Source organism: Papilio machaon, chromosome 9, assembly GCF_912999745.1.
Source record: "Papilio machaon chromosome 9, ilPapMach1.1, whole genome shotgun sequence".
NCBI lineage: Eukaryota > Metazoa > Arthropoda > Insecta > Lepidoptera > Papilionidae > Papilio > Papilio machaon.
In genome coordinates this window covers 4,776,449-4,800,100 of record NC_059994.1, presented here as the reverse complement: position 1 = coordinate 4,800,100, position 23,652 = coordinate 4,776,449, and the positions used below count along the sequence as shown (strand labels likewise).

Genomic DNA, 23,652 nt, shown 5'->3' with positions numbered 1-23,652 from the left:
TAAATTTCTTTAATTTCTTTATTAATTATTAACAATAATAATATCTATTATATTCGTGATATTCTAAAGGAGGTATCTTACGCATAGCCGACGAACATGAAAATTAATAATATTTATTAAGTATTTTAAGAAACACACTAAGGTGCGATAAATTAATAAGTTTAAAACAAAGGTATATTGTCTTATTAAGTTAGACAATGATCCGTCCACGGAAGCGACAACTCATTCATTCCTCAAATTATGCATATTTGACAGCGACTCGTCTAAAACTGCTCTGGTTCTTCGGCTAGCCATCTTTTGCCTTATTTTATTATGCCATTATCCGGGGCCGGGTATACTTGGGAGACGGTATGTCTGCCTCTACCCGGTTTCCTCGCCCTTGTTTATCCGGCTGGGGTAGTTAGCGCGGCGGAGTGGCGCCCCGCGGCAGTGCCTCCGTAGCCCGCCAAGCGATGGCACGCTCGCTCAAAGCTTTCAAAAACGCTTACGCGACTTCTCACGCATCCAGCGTCGTAAAATATAGGTGAATTACGCGCCAAACTTCTTTGCACTCTGCTGATAGTTTAAACGCGACAAAATGACTCTTTTTATACATTTATACACTGTGATATGGATAGCGCTGCTGGCAACCTTCTGCATTACGACAGGTGAGTGTTGAATTAAATTTACATTATTTTACACTTCGTTCCCACAACTGAATAAAAGTTTCTAAAGTAAGAAAATAGAAAAGTTCCGATTCTTAATTTAAGTACATTTTAGCCTAACTTTGCATTGTTTACTTAACAAGTGCAATTGTTATTCAAAATATTGCTTGCGTAATCAAACACGTACGATTAAGCGTGTTAATTATGTTCGTAAGTTAAGATAAGAGATATATTTGTATAATAGTAACCTATTTTATGCCTTGGTTATAGCTTTGACATTATGTTTATATTTTGGACAATGCTACTGTTTCTTGGTTGACTTTCAATTATAGGCTGATAATAATTCGTTGTAAATGAATATGTTCGCAAAAAATTACCTTGTTTAACGCATTGAATCTCGAATTTTTTACTCGATTTTCAAATGTTGTTTACGAATGGTAAATAAAAAAATCAAAAATACAAAAAAAAAACAACGATTCTAAGCGGAAACCGTAATTATTTTTCGAGGCCGTATAATTGTAACAGTGATCTGTTTCGAATTTCGAAATCACTTAGAACGAGATTTATACAGAGGGTTTATAAAATGTTCTCGTATTTCTTAAAACATAATTCAGTTAACAAGGGGAAGAATCACAAACAAAACGGACAGGGGTCGCCTCAATCCGTGACTCATCCACGGATATCCGCAGTCGTCTTGGGATGCGGAGACAGTTATGGATCACCTCCATTACGGTATTAAATAAAATTGCGATTAATCTTACTTACTTCATATTAATTTAACGATATTAATTCGGATTAGTAATTAAAATAATGAATTTAGGTAAAATATGCCGTAACATAACTACGGGGTGGAATAAGTAAGTAAGCGTTACACTGATGGTATGGCTAGTGTATAAAATAACTTTGAGTTTAGCATATGAAAAAACATGTTTTTACCCATTTTTAAAAACACAAAGAGATATTATGTTTTGTTCAATAGATTTGGCAGTGGAAACCAGTTAGAGTTATCACCAGAAGTTACATAAACATGTTTTTCGACACAGCGCCTCTTACTAGTAAAATGCTGATTGTATCACTTGGAAAACATTGAAAGATTACAAGTGATCCGAAGGTTATCATAACGAAAGATATCGACGTTGTTAATTATTAATTTCAAAAATTCTTCACTGTATAAGGTTATCGAGCACAATGTCATGATTTCTTAATAAAATTTGATTCACTACCATTTATCAAGCTGGGACCAAATAAACTCGATTACTGTTTTAGTCTAACATTTTAATTTATTTATACAAAACAGTAAACATAAAATAATCATACAAAGGGTACTCATTATTTTGTATGATGTTTTTTGTGTTATTATTACACCGTAGTAAATTCTGATAAGAAATGTACTCACAACCCTATGTTTACAAATGTATATATCTAAATAAGAATATGTATGTGTAAACCTTCGGCGAGGCTGAATCAGGAAACGGAACGTACATGAATAAATAATAATCAATATAAGCCATGTACTTCTCGCCACCGAAAAATGTCCTACTGCGTATTAAAAAAAAAGACTTGTGAAATTTGGGATTTTTTAGTTTCTCTTTATAGTGCTTCTTTTTCAGACTATGTGATCAAAATATCAGCTTCAAAAACTAAAAATAAGAAGTCTAAATTAAACTGACGTGAAGAAATTTACCGGACCAAGCTTAGACCCACCCGCGTCTCTAATGCCTCAGATTAATTATAAATCTACGATATAAATTATACATAATAAAAAACACAAACGTGTTTAAAACGACTGACAATCTACTTTAGGTTTTAAATTATAATATCTTAAAGCTTGTGATCATGTATGGAGCAAATGCAGCAAATGGATTACTATATTATTAATATAGACTCCATGTTTCAGTATGATATCATTTCTTTTGTCGCAATATTGTCGAATATTATCAAAATAAGATTACCGAATGTTTCACAAAACTGAAAATTTGCTTCGTAACCCTCAAACATTTTGCTTGATATAAAGAGAAAACTGTTACATTTTTGCGCCGCAAAAGCACTACCATTAAGTAAATATAATTTGATGCGTACAAATGCTTATTATAGTATAACTTTGGTTATTCAAACCAACTTTCCTATTTCAGTTTTGTTCATCTTTTTTCTCTTACTTCATTTTCTTATGTATATCTTATTGTCTTTCCTAGAAGCCTTTGTCTGATCACATTTAGTGATTGAAAATCAGCCAATGTCTTGTTTCAAATAAGGTCAAAAGTCTGATTCTCGTCAAAATCTAATAGAACGTAAGTTACATCAAGGCGCATCGATTGGCAGAACGAATTCGATTGCGTCATCCGCTCCTGAAATTTCGTTCGAGAGAAAATTTTTCGACATTCGTTGCAAATTTTCAACGCAAAATTGTTAGAGGAGATGCTTGAAGATTTTATTTTGAGGCTATGTCTCATTGTGAGGACAGAATATAGTAAAAAGTTCCAGAACGTCTAAACCTCTTTATTCCATGACTTTTGCGGTAACTTATCTATATATAACTAGTCTGGCCATAAATACTGTTACATCAAAACTTTTCTTTTTTTCAACTTTTTAATTATTTTTAAATTGAAACATGTATACTATTTTAAAAACTTATTTAGTTTTTGCGTCATTTCACATATTTTTTTGTGTTCATTATCAAATTACAATATGGAATGGGGTATTGAAGAAAATAGGATTGCAGTGCTCGCCTTACACAAAGTGGGTATGGAGCCGTCGATCATATTCCAGACACTTGAAAAGCTTGGTATCAGCTGTATGTTCGTATATCGTACTATCAACAGATACAGCAACACTTCGTCTGTCGAAGACCAGAAAAGATCGGGGCGGCCGCGTGTTGTTACAACCACAAAGGATGTTAATGCTGTTAAAGCCAGAATTCGTCGAAACTCCATTGGGAAGCAAAAAATCTTATCGCGAGAAATGAAGATTCCCGCTAGGACTCTGTCGCGTATTGTAAAACAAGAGCCGAACCTCGGTGCTTATCGCCGATATACAGGACATGCCCTAAATCAATCTTTACAATTAAAGAGAGTGAATCGATCAAAACGCCTTCTGTCGCGATACGCAGGTGTAAGGCACAAAAATATCCTCTTTACCGATGAAAAAATTTTCACGATTGAAGAACACTACAATAAGCAAAATGATAATGTGTACGCTCACACTTCTTAAGAAGCTGCTCAAGTTGTCGGAAAGGTACAACGTGGTCATCATCCTGCGTCAGTGATGGTTTGGTGGGGCGTGTCTTATCAAGGAGCCACAAAACTAAATTTTTGTGAAAAAGGAGTGAACACCTCAGCCAAAGTATATCAAGATACAGTCTTAGATCATGTAGTGAAAACCCTCGGCAAGACACTTTTTAAAAATATACCGTGGACTTTCCAGCAGGACTCTGCACCTGGTCACAAGGCACGAACTACCCAAGCCTGACTTGAAACCAACGTTCCGGACTTTATAAGAGTTAAAGACTGGCCCTCATCTAGCCCAGACCTCAACCCTTTAGACTTCAAATTATGGTCAGTTTTAGAGAAAATGGCCTGCTCTAAACGACACGGTGACATTGAGTCTCTTAAAAAGTTTTTGGAGCAAGCAGTGGTGAAATTTCCCTTGGAAACAGTGCGTAAATCCATAGATTCTTGGCCAAACAGATTATAGGCCTGTATAAATGCTAAAGGTGGCCATTTAGAATAGAATATTTTTTTAATTTTTGCTGAGACGTTAATAAATATGTAGATATAAATTTTAATAATATTACATTACTTCATTTAAAAAAAATGCATTTTCATTTGTAACAGAACTTATGGCTGGACTAGGTATATAAAAGAAAGTCGTGTTAGTACTATTTATAACTCAAGAATGGCTGAATCGATTTGACTGAAAATTGGTGGGCAGGTAGCTTAGAACCAGGAAGAGGACATAGGATAGTTTTTACCCCGTTTTCTATTTTTATTCCGCGCGGACGGAGTCGCGGGTAAAAGCTAGTAGGAGATAAATTGCAAAGCAATTTTACAAGATTTGTAATTTATAGTTCAAAAATCGAGAAATACTTCCGAGTCTCATGGATTATGTCTATACATTCGCTTCCTATCAAAGATTTCCTCCCGTTAAGGTATGTGAAAAGCGTATCCCTATTTTTTTGTGTCAGTAGTATTAAAATACTCTAGAGTTTTTCTATTAAAATTGTTCCATCTATTTTTGCGTATTAATTTTCATTTAATAGAAAAAGATTCCGATATTCAGTAAGCAACAGTGTGTACACTTTGTGAATAAAGACATTGTAGTTTATTTGTTTCCCGTAGCTTGAGGATACAATAATTCAACGTGTCTCTTTTCTTTAGATTATTTTCTTTCTTACAACTACTGGTATCAAAGTGATGATGTTGTATTCGCAAGATTAAATTTGCTCGACTTTGTTATTTCTTAATACATTTGAGAAATGATAAGTCGATCTTGTTTTACTTTATTTAGTATCCACACAAAGAAAACAAAGTTCATCCTATCCTTTCAGATTATTTAATTATTTTATACAATAGAATTTAGAATCTTTATATCATAAATACATAGTACAAAATACAATATTAAAGAATAAATCAACTATTTCTTAAAATCAGCTGTGATTTTGCATATTTAAAAAGCATATGGCGAATGGTGGTCAATAGTAAATCATAGAATTTAAATTTCAGATTTAATAATGCGAACATTTGGAGTGAATTGAATAGGTTTATTTTGGGATAGGAGTTATGATTTCTGTTGAATTGAATTGTTATTATTTTACCAGCACATACATCTATATTTAACACAGCTTTTGTAAGTTTCTTTGTGTTTAACTTCTTATAAATTTGATTATAGAAAATACCGTCACTTATTATGTAGACTATTTCAATACAATTTTCAACAGTGTTTTGTTTTTTTTCATATTGATTGACATTTGCGTGTTACTATATATACTATTTTGTATAATATAGTAAATATTGTATGTTAAATTGAAGCTTTTTTATAAGGTTGACAGAACTATTTACCTAGTATAGCCAAAATATTTTATAGTAGAAGGCGGTAAATAAATATTTTGTTCAGTTCATGTCATGCGTCTTAGTAACCATCAACAATGAAGAGAATTTTAGATCTGTTACTTGACTTTGTGTAGAAAAAAAATGAAAATATGGCTTTCTTTGCAGTGGAAGTATTTGTTGTATGCTTTTTCCACGTAATCTTCTGCTAACAATAATAACCTAGGAGGGTTTGTTCGTTATTGTTTAAGATGATTATCCCTTCTAACTAGGTTAATACGGTGTAAAGACGTTACCCAAGTAAATGTTTATTTTTTATTTGTCTAGAAAATAACTACAGTAAGTACTCTTTGTGATTATTGTTAAATATCTTATTTAAAGTCCTATAACTTTTTAAGTAGTCAATATGTTATTAAAACTTTGTAAGTATATATTAACTCATTTTCTGACATTTCAAAGAAAAACACTTTTCTAAAGTTTATTAAGGTAAAGGTTGAAAAACTTTTTTAATCAATTTAAGTGTCATTTTGCGTAATTATTAAAGTTTAATATTTAGCGACTGCTCTCATTACGAATTTGTTTCATCAACAAATTTTATGTTGAGTTAAATACGTATTTTCAACATAAAGCAGGTAACATAAGTAAATCATAAGTATAATTGCGTAAACAAATCATTCTTTTCGAAAAAAAAAAAAACATTCACTACTATCTGTCGCCCGCGAATCTATCCGCGCGGGATATAAAAACTTTATTGGTAGCTTCATCTAGGCTTTGTTCTACATCCATGCCAAATTTCATCGAGATCCGTTGAGTGGTTCTGGAGACACCTTCTAACAAACATCCAGATATCCATTCATTCATCGCAACTTTAGTATTTATAATACAAATAATATAACTATTTTAATTCAATGTATTTGTAAGGACTAATATATGGAATATCTTAGGCTACAAGTATTTTAAATTTTTAATTCGGTGTAATTGCTTTGATTGTTATTTGTAATTATGTATTAAATTGTAATTTGCTTCGGTGTGATTGTATCATGCACTAAAAACTGTTTACTAAAAAAGATCTAATCAAACATTAATTTTTTTTATAATTTTTATACTTATGTAGAACAGCTAACAAAGCCTGCCAAGAAAAATACTTTCTACTAGTTACACTTCCAAAACATTGAACGATTTTCAAATAACAAAGCAAATCCATTGTCGTTGAATTATGCTCGCTGTCAATCCTCTTAATGCCAAGTTGGCAATTGAACTAAAAGCGATGTTTGCTTTCTCAATGACCCTATGTCAACGAGACTTGAGGGGTAGTTAGCTCCCGACCCACCCACTCGATATAGTTACCATGCTATAAGATCTTTTTTTCCGTAGAATCTCAATTAATAATTATCTTTCACATTATTGAATGCCTAACATTTTCAGTTATTTCTCCTCTCCATGACAAATAAAATGCAAAATGTAAACGTTATTTTTTTATAATTGGTAAACTAACACTTTACCATGATTACACCTGATGTAGTATGTTAGTTTTTTTAATTTTTTTATCCGAATTGAAAGGTACAAAAAATAGTAGTTGACCACGAATAGAACTCAGTGATTCAATCACTACGGGTAATTTATATTTTATCTAATACCACAGCAGCGTACCTACATGTTAGCCGATCGTGATATCAAAACCGCCGACTAGTCTGTCTATTTTGAGACTTAACCGTATAAAAGTTCTACTTACACCTGATCTAAAATCTGAAATAGCGAACACAGTGACATTCGTAAAACTAGATAAAAATAATTACATTGTTTTCCCAACTTGGAAAACGATTTTATCGTAAAAAGCACACGTATTAACGATTTATCCAGTAGCAGTAAAACTACTAGTTTTACGAATTTAAAATTACAACACAATAATTTCGATAATTCAAATCTCGGAAGAGCGAAGAGCGTCGGTGGCTCAGAAGACCGTCGGTGGCTCAGGGGTTAGGCACTTGACTTGCAATCTGCAGGTCTTGGGTTCAAATCCCGCCATGTACCAATGTGTTTTTCGATTTTCGTTTTACATATGTATGTTCTTACAGTGAAGGAAAACATCGTGATGCAACCTGCACATATCTGAGAATAAATCCAATGATATGTGTGAAGTCAACCAACCCGCACTTGGCCAGCGTGGTTGACTATGGCCTAGTCACCCCTAAATTGGGGTAGGCTCCGAGCCCCTCGGTGGGGACGTATAGTGAGCTGATGATGATGATGATGATGAAATCTCAGAAAGTAATATAAAATGTACAAGCATTAAGTTTCAAAATATACTTACACTGAATCGATAATTGTTTTAGTTTAATAAATATTTCTCGTTCAAACAAAGCGAATGCTCTGCTATTTTAAACTTTAATCATAAAAGAACCCTTTCCTTGAGAAGCATTAATTGACTCCGTCGTCCCCTCAGTACATTATAAGTATAGGTTTGTGCTGAGTCGAGCACTATAATAATATGCAGTAACGACTCGCGTTGACAGCCCCCTCTTCGCGGCTACGACAGGATTGTTCCATTATCGGCGGAGTGATGAATAGAAAATGTAGAGTACGCTCCATAGATGCGGTTGTTGTACCGAATTAAAAACAGCCCAGTGACTTGATGCCTGTTGTATTGTGTAAATGAACAGCATAGTACTTTGCGCCTGTATTTTTGTAAACTAATATCGTTATATACTTTTTTTTATATTGTCATTTAAAGGTTGGTTCTCTCTATTGTACTGCACTGTTAATTTGAGTCGTCGTCAGCTAAAATATCTGACGGGGTCGGAGTCTACCCGAGTTAAGGTGACTAAGCCATAGTCAGCCACGCTAGACCAGTGCGGGTTGATTGGTCACATGTATCTTTAAGTTTCTTCGTCGATATGTGCGTGCTGGTTGCATAACGATGCTTTCCTTCACCGGACGAACGTCGAATAAAATTAACATATGAATTTGGTACGTCGCGGGGATCGAATCTAGATAGATTTCGGTCCGGTCTGATCAAGCTCTTGTTTAGAGCCGTCGCTTAACATGAGCCCAATGAGTATTTCGATCTGTTTTTTTTTTAATCATAAGGTGGCAAACGAGCAAACGGCCACCTGGATTCGTCACAATAGCGAGGCGACCGTTGCCCATAGACATCTGCAAATGCAGATGCGTTGCCTACCTTTAATTAACGGAGAAGGAGATGCACAGAAATAGGATATATCTCCTTCCTATGCGTCTCCTCTTCCGCCGAATCCACTTCCCCTTCCCATACTTTCCTATTCAGAAAGGATGGGAAGGGAAAGAGGACTAAAATTAGGCCTCCGGTACCACACTCATCAGACAAAACGCGGAATTGCTTCCACTTCACGCCTGTCTTCTGTGTGGTCGTGGTATTGCACCAGTCGACCCGGCCAATTCGTGCACCCAACAAATATTGTTTTTGCGGGATCTAGCACTGTTGTTTTTTTTTTGTCTAAAAATTCTAAACAAAGAAATAAAAAGACACGAGTGTAGGAGCGACAGATGAAAAAGATATCTAAATATACTTAATAAAATAAATTACCTATCATATACCAAACTTAACTATACAAAAAAGTGGGGCGACTTAATGTTCAAAGTCAAAGCTTTCATGATTTCGATAATTTTTCATTAAGTTTTTGTAACGACAATTTAGTTGGAAAAGTTTCGAAAATTTTAAATTACCGTACCATAGTGATAATTACGAAAGAAACTTTCAAGAAAGTTCTTTCTACATCCGTAGTTCGTCGCCGATGATAATTGGAATATTAATTATAGCTCTTATCGAAACCATTTATAAGGGGATATATGAAAGTTAGAGGTGGGTAGAGACAGATCGCTAACCGATAAATTTAAATAGTGTCTATATTTAGTGGGACGGAAGTAGTTTTCTCACACGTTAGAAATAGATTTATTTATGGTGTACGGCGTTTTTACAGTTGATCACTGACTCATTGATTGTAATTAAATAACCTAGCCATAATGAAAAATTAAAACGCCATCTATTGGATACATTTTAAATCAAGAATTTCTTCTAAACTATCTTATTTTAGGATATACTCGAATAAATATTTGGTAAAGTAAATAAAAGTTATAGCGGGTTAGATTCTAATTCTTTTTTTTCTCCAATTGACAGCTGTATTCCCTACGTCTTGTGAATGTGTTTTGTACCGATTTACTGCATTCGATACTCTGGGTAAGAAGACAAATCAATGACATCTAATTAGAAAAAATCAGTTCAGTCGTTTAAGCTTTAGGCCGTCAGCAAAATGACAACAAACGTAGGAACTTACATACATACAAACCCATTACTCTCTTGTCAGTTGGTTAATATACTATATAGGTATACTATACTTTACTTCGGCTGATATATTTCTTATTTTAACAAAAAATTTATTTTCAAGTGTTCTCTGGAATGTTGCAGACATCAATAAAATGTTATGCGAATTGAATCGTTGTCAGCCAGATAAAATAATGACGCTTTACGCGAAGAATATAAAATGCATAAAATTCAACATTTATTGTAACATTTGTTATAAAACTTCACATCAATTTCGTCGTCTTGTGGTCGACAATTATACAATAGAAACTTTTAACAGCGTTGTAAAGTTTTATATGTCGTAATTGCATAGAACTACCGAGAGTTGAACGAACTAATTTGTTCAACTTAATTTTTATGATTTACCAACTACCTCACGTTGTAAAGGTAGTCGTTAACAACACTGACATTAAATTATGATATTCTAAGGGCTTCAAATGATTTTAAGAACTTAATAACTAGTTACTTATTTAAAATATAATTTCTGTTTTAAAATAACATGCAAAAGTTCCACATAATTAAGATGTCCACAATTTTACATCTATCTCGATCTATTACTAGTAAATGTTAATACTAATATTATATATATGCGAATATTCGGATATATGGATGTTTGTTTGAAGGTATGTCCAGAACGGCTACATGCATCCCGCTGAAATTTGTCATATATGTAGAATATATCCTATAAGAACACATGGGCTACTAATTTTGTTTTTTTTTTTTTTTAATTGCGCGCGGACTCAGTCGCAGGCGACAGCTAGTGAAACATCAATACACAGTACCAGTGGTAGGGGTACAATTTACGTTTTGGAACGAAGTTCCTTATCGCGCGTTGTGAAAGGGGGCTAGACGGAAAAAATTCTTACGAAAAGTTGTCACGACACTTTTTGCTATAGACGAATGAGCGCTACTTCACCATGGCAACGACATGACAATATATAACGAAAATTCATATAAATAAAATGTACTTCTTGTGAAGACTTAAATTTTTTATTCATAGAATAAACATTGGTTCCTTCACTAATTAATTGAAAGGAACTTGGTTCCATCCGGGTGTCCCTTGACACCTCTCAAGTTTTTTTTATTTCAATTTCTCCGACTATTTGACCCTATAGAACGTTTAACTCAAACAACGTTAGTACTATGTACTGCATTATTTTACGTTATATGTAATTGCTTCGTTATAACGAGAATGCAATTCAGATTATATTTTAATTCGCAGGTCGGGAATTCCCCAATGGGCAGAATGTTGTATCTGTAGAACCTATAGAAGTACCAAATGGTAAGTGTGGCATCATCATCTCACTATAAGCCCCAACTGAAGGGCTCGGAGCCTACCCTAAGTTAGGGGTATCTAGGCCATAGTCAACTACGCTGGTCCAGTGCTGGTTGGTTGACTTCACACACATATTTGAATTTCCTCTCAGATACGTGCAAATTGCATCATCATGTTTTCACTATAAGAACTTCGGGTGAATGTATACATATGTAAATCGAAAAACGTAAATTCATTTCATTTCATTCAGTCATTCATACATTACTTTTACCATACAAATTTCCTGATTACCTTCAAGAAATCGCAGAATGCTTAGTGTGCGTATGCTGTAATTTCTTGGTATTTTACCGATCGAATCGGCTGATTCGGTAATGTTGTTACGGCTACTTAATAACAAAAATGAAATTATTTCTTTATTCCATGAGAGTTTATCATAATATTTGATGTTGAAGTCTTTTTTTTTCTACAGGAAATTTACGTTAATTACAATGATGGGAATGGGGAGGTGGATTTGACGGAGAAGACGGAGATGCGTAGGAATCTGTCGATTAAAGTAGACAACGCATCTACAATTGCGGATGTCTATGGGCTGTGGTCGCTTAGCTATTTAGGCGTGTTCAGGTGGAGCTTTGCTCGTGTGCCAACCTGATTTAAATAATCAAGTACAAATTTAATGTATGGCTTCCAAAGCTAAAAAAATTAAAATCATTGCTATTAAAGTGCTGTCTAGTTTCGAAGACACATGATTAAAACTTTTATCGACTTGTCTGTGTAATTAAAGACTTACTAGACTTGTAATATACAATTCTACTCGCAATTTGAAACTAGGCTATAATTATTATCCATTCAACATGATACTATTGTCTTCTGTCGTACCTAGTCTACAATTAAAACTGACATGATATAGGTCACCTACAACTTCGATTTTTTCGTATCAAATTTCTGAATTTGACTCTGGTCTAGTATAATAATTTCAGCCCATTTAAATCCTAAAGACTATACCAACAAGTTAGTTCCTTCTAGTGAAGCTACTAAGTTATAAAATACAGTGAATTTACTGGAGATATTTTAGCGTTGGTTGTTGATACATTATTTTACCGGTGAAAGAGTGATACCGCGACAAACCGCTATTTGTCGTTGGCGGGTCCGACATAAATCACGCACCCCTCGGGCCGGTGCGGCGTCGGTAGACGAGGCGGCACCCACACACTAAGGTTACGTTTCTCGGCTAACCTATCAACTTTTTCCATAAAAAAATTATTGTTAGTAAACATGTTTTGTTCGAGCAAAATGCAGACAATGTAGTAGTGAATGTTTTATTGCAGAGTCAATGTACCCGAGGTTTACAGAGCCAATACCAAATGTTACGGTCCGAGTTGGCCGGGATGCGCTTCTTGCATGTGTTGTCGATAACTTGAGAGGATTTAAGGTTCACAATTATTCTTAATACTTCTATTATTAAATTGTTTAACTAAAAGGTTATTCTCTATTTTTATTTTTTATTTATCTAGGTTGCCTGGGTACGAATGGACACACAAACAATCTTAAGTATCCATCACAATATAATAACACAGAATCCACGAATAAGTCTATCATACAATGACCACCGATCTTGGTACTTGCATATCAAAAACGTGCAAGAGGTGGATCGTGGATGGTATATGTGTCAGGTGAACACCGACCCTATGCGATCAAGGAAAGGTTATCTGCACGTCGTTGGTAAGAATTTTACGAATTTTGCGTACTTTCATACCCTTTTCAAGCAGTCTTATTAATAGTTAAGTATTTTCGTCACAAAAAATCCAAAGATTTGAATATTTAGATATTTACCAGTGTACAAATTGATCTTAAGAAAAAAACTTGAAAGCACCTCCCTTTGCTGCAATAAGAAGAATATATTAGAAGCTTCGTATTATGAAAAAGCAATACTTGGGATTTAACTGACTTCTTGTATTAGCTTCTGCTTTTATGTACATTTATATTGCTGTCTTATTTGCAGTGCCTCCTTCAATCATCGATAATATGACGTCAGTGGATACGGTGGTTCGTGAAGGCAGCGACGTAACGTTGGTGTGTCGAGCATCGGGCTATCCTGAACCTTATGTTATGTGGAGGCGTGAAGATGGACAAGACTTTAATTATAACGGGGAATCAGGTAATATAACGTTATTTCAATTTAATAACATTAAAACTTGAGAAGTGTCAAGGGACACCCGGATGAAACGAAGTTCCTATGAATTTTCGTTATATATTGTCACGTCGTTGCCATGGATACTATAGCAAAAAGTGTCGTGACAACTTTTCGTAAGAATTTTTTTCGTCTAGCCCCCTTTCACAACGCGCGATAAGGAACTTCGTTCCAAAGAAATTGTTACGATTTTGTTTACATAGTTACATATATCAAGTCACTGGAGTTTGGAGATATTTTTCCATTCACTTAGTTTATTTTTATTAAACAATATGTCGTTCTTTACATCTTAGGGTTATTCAAACTTTTATGAGTTAGGTGCATAGAGTTTTTATGTATGTATACGGACTTAACGATCGGCCTGCTGAGTGGAGTTGCTGCCAAACCGCGGCCGAATACATTTTGAAGCGGCATTCCAGCTCATTTGGCGGCAGCTCTGCACCCCGTATCGCTTACGCTGCGCTCGGCTCTCGTATCGGATTGTGTAATCACGAAAAGAGGTACTTAAGATCGATTGCTACTGGAGTCTTCATTCGCAAGTATGGCGACGAATTGAATGGCCAGTACATACTAGTATTCGCAGTATGCTGACTTTGGTATGAGTGCTCTTATCTGGTACCTACATCTTACCTTACAGATTCATACCATATGTGTTTGAAACAGTTTTATATGCTGTTTTATATCTGTTATAACTAATATAAAACGATAATAGAATTGATAGTTATTTGAAATATTCATAAAGTGTTATATACATTTGATATCAAAGTATACCCTGGAGACGTCGCAGATTACTTTTAAAAAAAATATTTATTTGCTAATTATATTTGTCCGACTTTCAAATTCAAATTCAAATTCATAATTCTTTATTTCAAACAACAGAAATCCATTGTTGTTAGTAACTTATAAAACGACAAACTTAAATAACTAGGATCAGAAGAAATAGGTGACATAACATGTATAAAATTGTAAAATATCATTTATCAATTATCATTTCGCTAAGTAACTATAATTTTTAAAACATGAACTTAGATTAACTTTTAAGTTGTTATATGTTGTCAGTGGCGGCCGTAGATGGGGAGACGCTGACGATAACAAAGGTGTCTCGTCTTCATATGGGGGCGTACCTCTGTATAGCGTCTAACGAAGTGCCGCCATCTATTAGCAAACGTATCATGCTTATGGTTCAATGTAAGTATTATCTTAGATTAACCCAGTCTTCAGTAATCCTTCAAAATTAACAGGTAACAGACTACTATAATATTAATAACAGAACCGATATTAGCGAGATATTGTGCTGAGTTTGTGATAAGACGCCATAATACACAAGTAATTAAGAAACACATTAATTAATTATTATTCATGCTGTATACTAAGATAGGAAAAGTCATATCATTAAGAGCTTATCATTGATCTTTTGCCCGACTTTTGCAGATAACTTTGTAGGTCTGTATTGGTATTTTATTCCAAAGTAAGCATAAACACAAAATGCATAAATATTGTTGTTTTAATAAAATACCTATAAATAACAGAGTAAAATAACAATGCGTAGTAACCCATACATAGAGCAGCGACTTTAGAAACTGATTGTACTTTCCACAACACGATAACAACTGCCTACGTTTGTTTTCGCTCGAACGAAGTCGCTACGCTTTGTAAGATCATATTGTATTATATTACTTGAAAAAGAAATCTTTGTAATTCTATGAATAGAAGCAACAATGAAGTGAAAGCTTTTCATTTCTACTAAATCTTTTTTGTTCCTGTTTTCATTTGTAAGGATCACAACAGTTTTAGAATAAAATGATATCGGAAATAACAGTTTAGTATTATCCAATTATACTATGGTATAATCACAAACCTTCTTTTATTTATGTAGTTATTAAATAAAATTAGTGAGTTTCCACTGTTGAAAGACATATAGAAAAACATTTTGTAATCGCGTTTAATTATCGCCGAAAAACAGTAATATAACTTTTTGTATAGCTGTTTCGGTAATTTTAACTTACGGTTTAAGTTAAAATACATTTGTCTTTGTTAGCAGTATAAATGAACATGTTTATTAACAGTCCCACCAATGCTGTCGATTCCCAATCAATTGGAGGGCGCGTACATCGGACAAGACGTGACACTGGAGTGCCACACGGAGGCCTACCCCTCCTCCATTAATTATTGGACCACTGACCGCGGCGACATGATAATATCCGGTGAGAATATTGCCATGTGTTATATGATACCGCATAACATTTCGATATACCTATAACAAATTACTGTGTTAAAACTATATTCATTATCACTCAAATATGATTTTTGTAGATTCACTTTTTTCATCTAAAAAGTAAGTTACAATATAACAATTTAAATATGTTACACATAACATTAAAAATGCTACCACTCTAACAGCACAAATAACAAAAATACCTACAGCGTAATAAAATGGGAAGTATTCCTTAGAGATCAGAAGATAAGAAGTAAAAATCAAATACTTGAATATTCGTTAAATTTTCTACTACTAGTACTAGTACTAAAAGGACCTTTTATAAATAAAGTACTTATTACTTAATCTTAGTTCGTAAAGCTATCATAATTTAAAATAAAGCCGATGTTATGACATTGTGTTCAACACAAATACATTTATCATGTTCAGTAAAATAACATGTGCGCCCTGTCTTCTAGCATCGTACGATTCAATCATTGATTTATGACTAGATAATGAAAATAGTTTCGAAGCAGAGCGAGGGAGCAACACAGACTTTGTACGTAGACTGTACGAGTACGTACAATGTGTGTGACTACTCAAGTAGAAAGAGAACATTTTAAAATTGAATACCTATTCTACTTTCAACAACTGAAGTAGACGAGATTGCTAAATAATTCGAATGCTTTAACTTTCTAAGTGATTTTATTAACTACTTGAACCCGGCATGCCTTACAATTCTTAAGTAAAATTTTATTTTTTATTTTTTCAAAAAACTTAATATTTTAAGATTTTTGGGGGCACAAATTTTCTTTGGCTTCATAAAGATATTTCTGTTAAAGTTTCAACAAAACATAAAATAATGATTACGATTAATCTCTCGATAGTGTTTTGTTAATAAATATTTATGTGTTTTAATTAAAATATATAACATATAATTTTAGTTTTTGAACATTTTAAATTATAAATTTTAAAGGCTTAAATTTACGTGTATTGTAGTTATATTACATTACTATTAGATTAAACTAATTTATAATTGGCTATACACTCATGTATTTGTACGGTGTCGGCACCGACTAGTTTCGAGCCCGTCAGGGGCCCTTCATCACTTCACATAATATGCGTGCGTTTAGCCGTTTATAAGTAATTTGATCACTACTAGATTATTAAATTATTTCTCACAGAGAATATTCTCTCAAAATATAGACGAGCTGATAATCATACAGGTTTGATATTTAAGTAGAAATGGAAATTGTAGGTGGCAAGTACGAAGCGTTCCCTGTGGACAGCGGGTATAACAAGTTTATGATGCTCAAGATAAGAAATATTACCAAAGAGGACTTCGGCTTCTACAAGTGTATCGCTAAGAACTCCCTCGGCGAAACTGATGGCATTATTAAATTGGACGGTACGTTTTTCTATTACTTATTTATTTTTCTATATTGTTCATAGTCCAAGGTTGCAAACGAGCGGCCGTCTGAATTCGCTAAAAATGCGAAAACAGTGCTGCCCAATCTGCTATAATATTTATTTCATGTAATTTTACATTTACAATATTGCTAATTAATAATAACACATTTTAATTCTTTGCCATGACTGCGCTCTTAGTAATCCAAACATGTTATCAAATTTAACTTTAGAATAAATTACTTTCTACAGCTCACTAAAATCCGCCTTTATAAATTATACTGTTTTGTTTATGTTCTATTTTAGATCGTGAGTCATAGAACTCCCTAAGTAGTTTTATTAAATTTGCAGCAGACTTCTTAAATCCAGTTATGAAACTATAAATTTATTGTTTAAAATACTTATAGAGATAATATTATGATTCATACATGTTATTCTATTCAAAATTAAACTGAGACATAAACTATATTTTACTTGAACATCAATTTATGATCGGAATCTTCTTTACTTTTTAAGCTAAAATTAAGGGATTCAATTGTTTACAAATATAAAAATTAGGTTATGTTTTAATGTAAATATTTGTAAGCTGTAAAATAAAATTATTTTATAGAAATACCCGCTCCGCCATCGGCTTTCACGACTACACAAAAATCGATCTTAGACAATCAGACTATAAAAAAAGGTATGGCATATCGTTAAAAATTGTTAATTGATTCAAAGTAAAACAATTTCAAATTAACTGAAATTAATATGTAATTTATTGAACAGGTCAGCTGGCAAATATTCAAAACAACGACGCGATCACTTCAAATTTTCAAGGCGAAGCTTATGGTGAACAAATAAGAGATTTTGGTAGCGTATTAATTATTCACTAAATATTTGACTTCGTACATGAAGTTATTTTGTATTGCTTTACTTTAAAAAATAATTATTTTTTGATTATAATATTTTAAATAAACAAAAATAATAATTGTAATGATATCTTTTCAGATTTCGACGATGAAAACTCAGCTTGCACAGCAAAGATAGATAAACTTTTATTTATTGTATTAGTATGGTATGTAATCACGATGTTAGAAAGTTGTTGGTGATTCAAGCCTGCATTATAATTGTAAAAAATTAGTTGTTCAATTATTATTTGTATTTAATAATTTCCAACAGCCGATCCGACAATAACACTTTAAATTATTTCAGTTTTACGATTAAATCTAGCTCTGGATTACAAATAGGAAAACACACTCGAACCACAGATTGCATTCTAGTGTGGGTTTACCATTTTCCAGTATTTATTCAGAGCTTTATTCAATCATTGGACAGGAACACAGGTGGGCACAGTTAATCGAAAAGTTAACTTCGTTAATCGTTAATTCGTTAATTAAAAAATTAACTTCGTTAATCGTTAAAGCGTTAAATTCTCGAAAATTTAACGCAAGTTAAAGTTAATCGTTAACAGTTAACCATACCAAAATTATACATACTAATTTCACACTTATGTGGCGACACTTGTTTAAAATAGTAATTTGACTATACATTTATAGAATGTACACATAAGTATTAGAGACAAGTATGAATGCATTATAGTATATTTCATTACAAGTGCGGAAAGCCTTGTAAAGAGTTCCGACCAATGTCTACCCGAGCCGAGGCGCAGCCGAAGGTAAGGGTTGACAGTTGGAACAAGTTGTAATGACAGTTTCACACGTGTACTAAACAACTATTTTTGATACAGTTGCGAAAAAATGAAACAATTTAATAGAATAATAAAAACACAATAAACTCAACTGGCGGAAAATGGCGCCAACCGTAAAAGAACACAAACAGAGATTTGTTTTTTTGTTTTCTTCGCCCTTTTCTGGGTAGGCAAAGGGAACTATGCCCAAACAACCAAGTCTTCAGTAGATTTTTTTTATTCTATCAAATCATAAATCTGATATTGTAACAAATTGACAGTACGTCTTCAAGTTTCTAATTTAACGATTAACGGACTTATATTAACGGAAGTTGAGTTTAACGGAAGTTAACAAAAGCGTTAACACTTTTTGAAGTTAACTTAAAAGTTAATCCGTTAAGCAAAATGTTAACTTCGTTAATTAACGATTAACGGATTAACGAGTTAATGCCCAGCTCTGGACAGGAATAATGTAAATGCGCATAACAATTACAAATTTCAATACAAACTATATAGAGACCATTTCTATTTAAAGATAAATGATTCGAATTATCAGAATATACTTGTAATTATTTCGTTACAGTTTTTTTTGACACTGATCGTCTGACCTATCACGGTTCGTAAAAAGGTTTTCATTTATTTTCAGAATTAAATTCAGTTCTTACTTAATTGTGAAAATTACTTATATACATATGTAACGAACGTTTCTGTTTTACTCTAGTAAACAGTTTTGTAGATTTTACTTCAACTGATACATAAACTAGTAAAGTCTATTGTTTATAACAATGTAATATGGTTTTTAATACAATAATCTTTTATACTGTACAGTTATGATTTTTTAATAATCAAAATATTTACAAATTCATTTTAAATTAATATTTATTACTTACGGAATTAACAATATTAAAATAAAACGACAACATAAATATTTACGAATCAGTAACTTTGCTATTATATTTTACCGTAGAGAATCATTTACTTTTTTGGGTCGAATAAAATTACCTATGTTGCCGTTATCATAGTTAAATTAATTAAAAAAGCTGTAAATGTTAGTCAATTTAGATTGTATCACCTTATAGATAATAGAAAATTTTTGTAAATCTTTTACTCGCTAACGAGTAAATCTGCCAAACGATTGTGTATAAAACAATGCTTAAAACTAACAAAACTGTGTTTGATTTTTAACTTAGTTTCACCTGAATTTAATCAAATTAGATGTGCTGGCTACAGTGTATAGGAAGACCAAAAAAGTATGGATGGATTGTTTGAAAGAGGATATGCATAAGAAGAGGTGAATTTATTTATGAAAGTTGTTATAAATGCATGCGAGAGTAGTACATACTTTGCAGACCCTATGGAGGAAAGGGCAGGTTGATAAGTATCGCTTTTATTAAGATAGTCGATTTACTAAAATATACTTTCATAATTACAAAAGCTTGTAAAATATTTTTAAGCTAACATTTAAAAATAAATGAAGTTGTACAACGTTAGTCTCAGGAATATACAACTGTACGTGACATGACTTAAATTTGACCACTCTTTTAATTAATTTCATTTTAAATTTTCCAGTATCCTAGTATATGTGATGCTGATACCTTTGGTCGATTAATGAATATATATATCAAAATAGAAAATCGAAAGCAACAGCTACTAATAAATACAGAAACCAAAGAATAGAAGAAATTCTGTAGCTTTTTAATGCGATCTTGCGTAAACGGATTTTATTGACTTGTAAGAAAAAATTCTTAATTCAATTAACAATTTTTTTTTCGAGACAGAGTAAGGCTACTTGGTATTGTTTTGACAGTACGGCATGATATATGATTATTTATGATATATATCTCATCTACTATTGGTAAGCGTTTTACTAGACATGAAAGAACCCCAATTACTGTTAATAAGTAATGAAGATCAACCACAGTGCAGTGCCCTTTATCGATTTTTGTGATCGATACTAATGTGGTAAATAATTAATATGGAAAGATTAGTTTTTTTGGGTCAAACACTATATGTTTACAAATTCTCTTTAATTACAGTTCATTGTCTAACGGACCTAATGTGAAATATGCAATTCTTTAAAAATAAATTGAATTCTCTTACTGTTAAGGTTCGATAGTGTTTTGTTACAAAAAAAACTTAATTATTTAAACGATATCCTCGAAATGATAGGAAATAAATACTGTCGAATTCGAGAAATATTCAATGAATGAGAAGATTAATAACGACGTAGCGGATGTTGACACGTGCAAGATTGATGTAGTTCTAATTTACGATTCAATTGGTAAATAAAGAAACATAAGTTAATGTCTGTATGTAATATCGAAAAAAAATCATACACGATGTATTTATGACGGAATTTTTTTTTAATATTTTCCTGTCTGTCCGCAAATCCGCGTTTGTTCCGGGTAATCTCCAAAACATCTTAATCGTTTTCGAAGGGATTTTGACTGGAAGGTAGCTGATGTGTGAAGAAAGAAGTAACTGAGGTTTATTTTTTTAACTCTGCGCTGCCAGATCGCGACAACATGCCTAGAATATAATGTGACTACTCAGCTAAATCAAAACTTCGTAATTTTAGACACTATTTGTACTATAAAACTAGATGTTAGCAGAACAAAAAAAAAATCGAAAACATCATATTTAAAATACAATTTGGCTATTATTTTGTTTTATTACCTACGTTATGTTTTAAGATAGAGCCGAGCTTTCAATATTAATATCGTTCAGATTATTTGCCATTATTCGTAAAAACTTAATAACATAGCTAAAAATGAAAAGAAAACATATTATTTTCTTTACATTTACTTCTGCAACAACTGTATTTTTCTCTATGTTATTTTTAGAAAACGTCTTAGAATTCAAGTGTAAAACTTTTTAAAATTCAATTATTTTTATGTTCACATTTGATTGGTGACTTATTAGCGAAATTATTTAAATTAATTAGGGACTATGATTAATTTTTATATAAATAAATAAACGTAGTCTTCAAATTTAATTATAATAACAATTTAGTTGAGGCGCGTTGACGTTTTATGCGTTACGGCCTACGGTTTATTGCTAATTCGTAGACGAGGGTCCATGATTTATATGAAGTCATGATAACAAACGGCTACATTTCAATTGTTTATAGGTATTCGGGGAAGCTATATAATACTATATAAGAAGTATATTAATGTTTACTTAACTACTATAGTGACGTTATGTGTATAACCTCTATAAAACTCATATGTCACAATAAAAAAAATCCTTTAGTCTTATCTAGGACATAATATAAAAATATTAGTATAAGGCCCTTTACACACCAAAAAAAAGTACATCTTTGAAACTAATATTGTACACTTGCGTCGCGAGTATCGCGTAGTGCGAGCTCCGTTTACACAACTTAATCATCGACGCCAGTCGTCTATTGGGTCAGTAGAGACATACAAAGACTACTAGGCTAAGAAGAATTAACAAAATATCGAAGCCTGCGCCATCCTAAAAATCACAGCAACTCTTCTCCTGATGATCTTGACACCCAGGTACCAAGCAACTGGTTTTGACGACGAAAGACAAAAATGGTATACGAATTATTGCAGCCTTGCGTACGAACTATTTATCAAAGTATTCAACGTTTTTCACATTGAACATTTCTAAACATAACTTACTGCGTTTCGATTTTTAATTTTGAGAGTCTTAAACATTTCACTACAATCTTTGTAAGACTAGATACGTATATAATAATGTATATCATATATATAATATCGTGAAATTGGAGAAAGTAATAAGTAACTGCTGCAATGCGATAACTGCGCTGCGGAAATTATTCCATTGTTCTTGATTTTAAAAGGCGTCTCTTAGTCTAAGTTAGAGATAATTCAATCTTTTGAGGGACAAAACATTAATTGAATGGTTTTGAAACTTATCACGCACAATGACGAATCTCTTTTATATATTGTCTCTAAAGTCACGGGTTGTTGTGTTATTTAATCCCTACACCTCTTTCTAAAATAGGTTCCTTTAGTTATCTAAGAATATAAGAATTCTATGGAAACAGCCTTGAATACAAACAATAATCAATGCTTATAATATATTTCTTTATATTTTTTTTTTAGAAATCCGGTGCTTGTATTCGCCAAAAATGAACTCTTACAGACATTATGTTTTGCAGAAATCTTATAAACGAAGTTGAATAATCGAGTACAGATCTATGAGTAGTGGTTGATAAATCCACCAGTAAATAGTTACAATAAATAAATACTCGTACATGGCATTGTTAAAATCTATGTACTACATTTCTTTCCATTCAATACATTATTTTAATATACAAATCATTAAAATAGCTTATTTCTTATATTATGAAAGCGATAATTTAAACAAGTCGTTTATCACGTTTTTCGTAGTAAAACTCTTTTATTTGTGAACCAATCATAAAAACAACATTTGTTTCCATTGTTATATATGTACGGTTGTTAGAAACGTGTATTTTAAAATATCCTTACCTACACATTGGATTTACGAGTTACAGTACACAGTTTTGAGTTCGGAAAGTTCCACAACAATTAGTCTGAACTGTCATAACTTTGACTAAAACTGAGCTTTTCTAGTGTCAATCTAAATGCATTTTATGCAAGCGAATAAATTCTATATTTACACATATACAAAGACATATTTAAAAAATCTCATAAACATTTAGTGTAACCACATTTTTCGTTTTGATTTTAACAGAACAGATAACCTCAATTACCAACGCGAGAAATATAAGTTTATTTGTGTTAAAACTTTGTTATAATTGTATTATTAAAAACCTACCTAATTTACTTAACCTTAATGAATTAAAAAAAAGGAAAAAACCCAACAAAGGTTTTAATGGTAAAATAGCACCGAATATTTTTTTCAAATGTAACTAAATAAACT

At 32.5% G+C, this 23,652-nt stretch overlaps 1 protein-coding gene across 1 annotated transcript; it reads left to right on the top strand.

The window, feature by feature from the left end:
- Positions 1-398: 398 nt before the first annotated feature.
- On the top strand, positions 399-18,392 carry LOC106718048 (neurotrimin). The gene is made up of 11 exons (XM_014512042.2): positions 399-647; positions 11,245-11,304; positions 12,624-12,727; positions 12,810-13,017; positions 13,298-13,453; positions 14,546-14,674; positions 15,553-15,690; positions 16,924-17,088; positions 17,698-17,769; positions 17,856-17,939; positions 18,078-18,392. Exons 1-11 carry the CDS (start codon positions 578-580, stop codon positions 18,176-18,178), a joined length of 1,287 nt encoding a protein of 428 aa, XP_014367528.2. The 5' UTR covers positions 399-577; the 3' UTR covers positions 18,179-18,392.
- Positions 18,393-23,652: the final 5,260 nt, after the last annotated feature.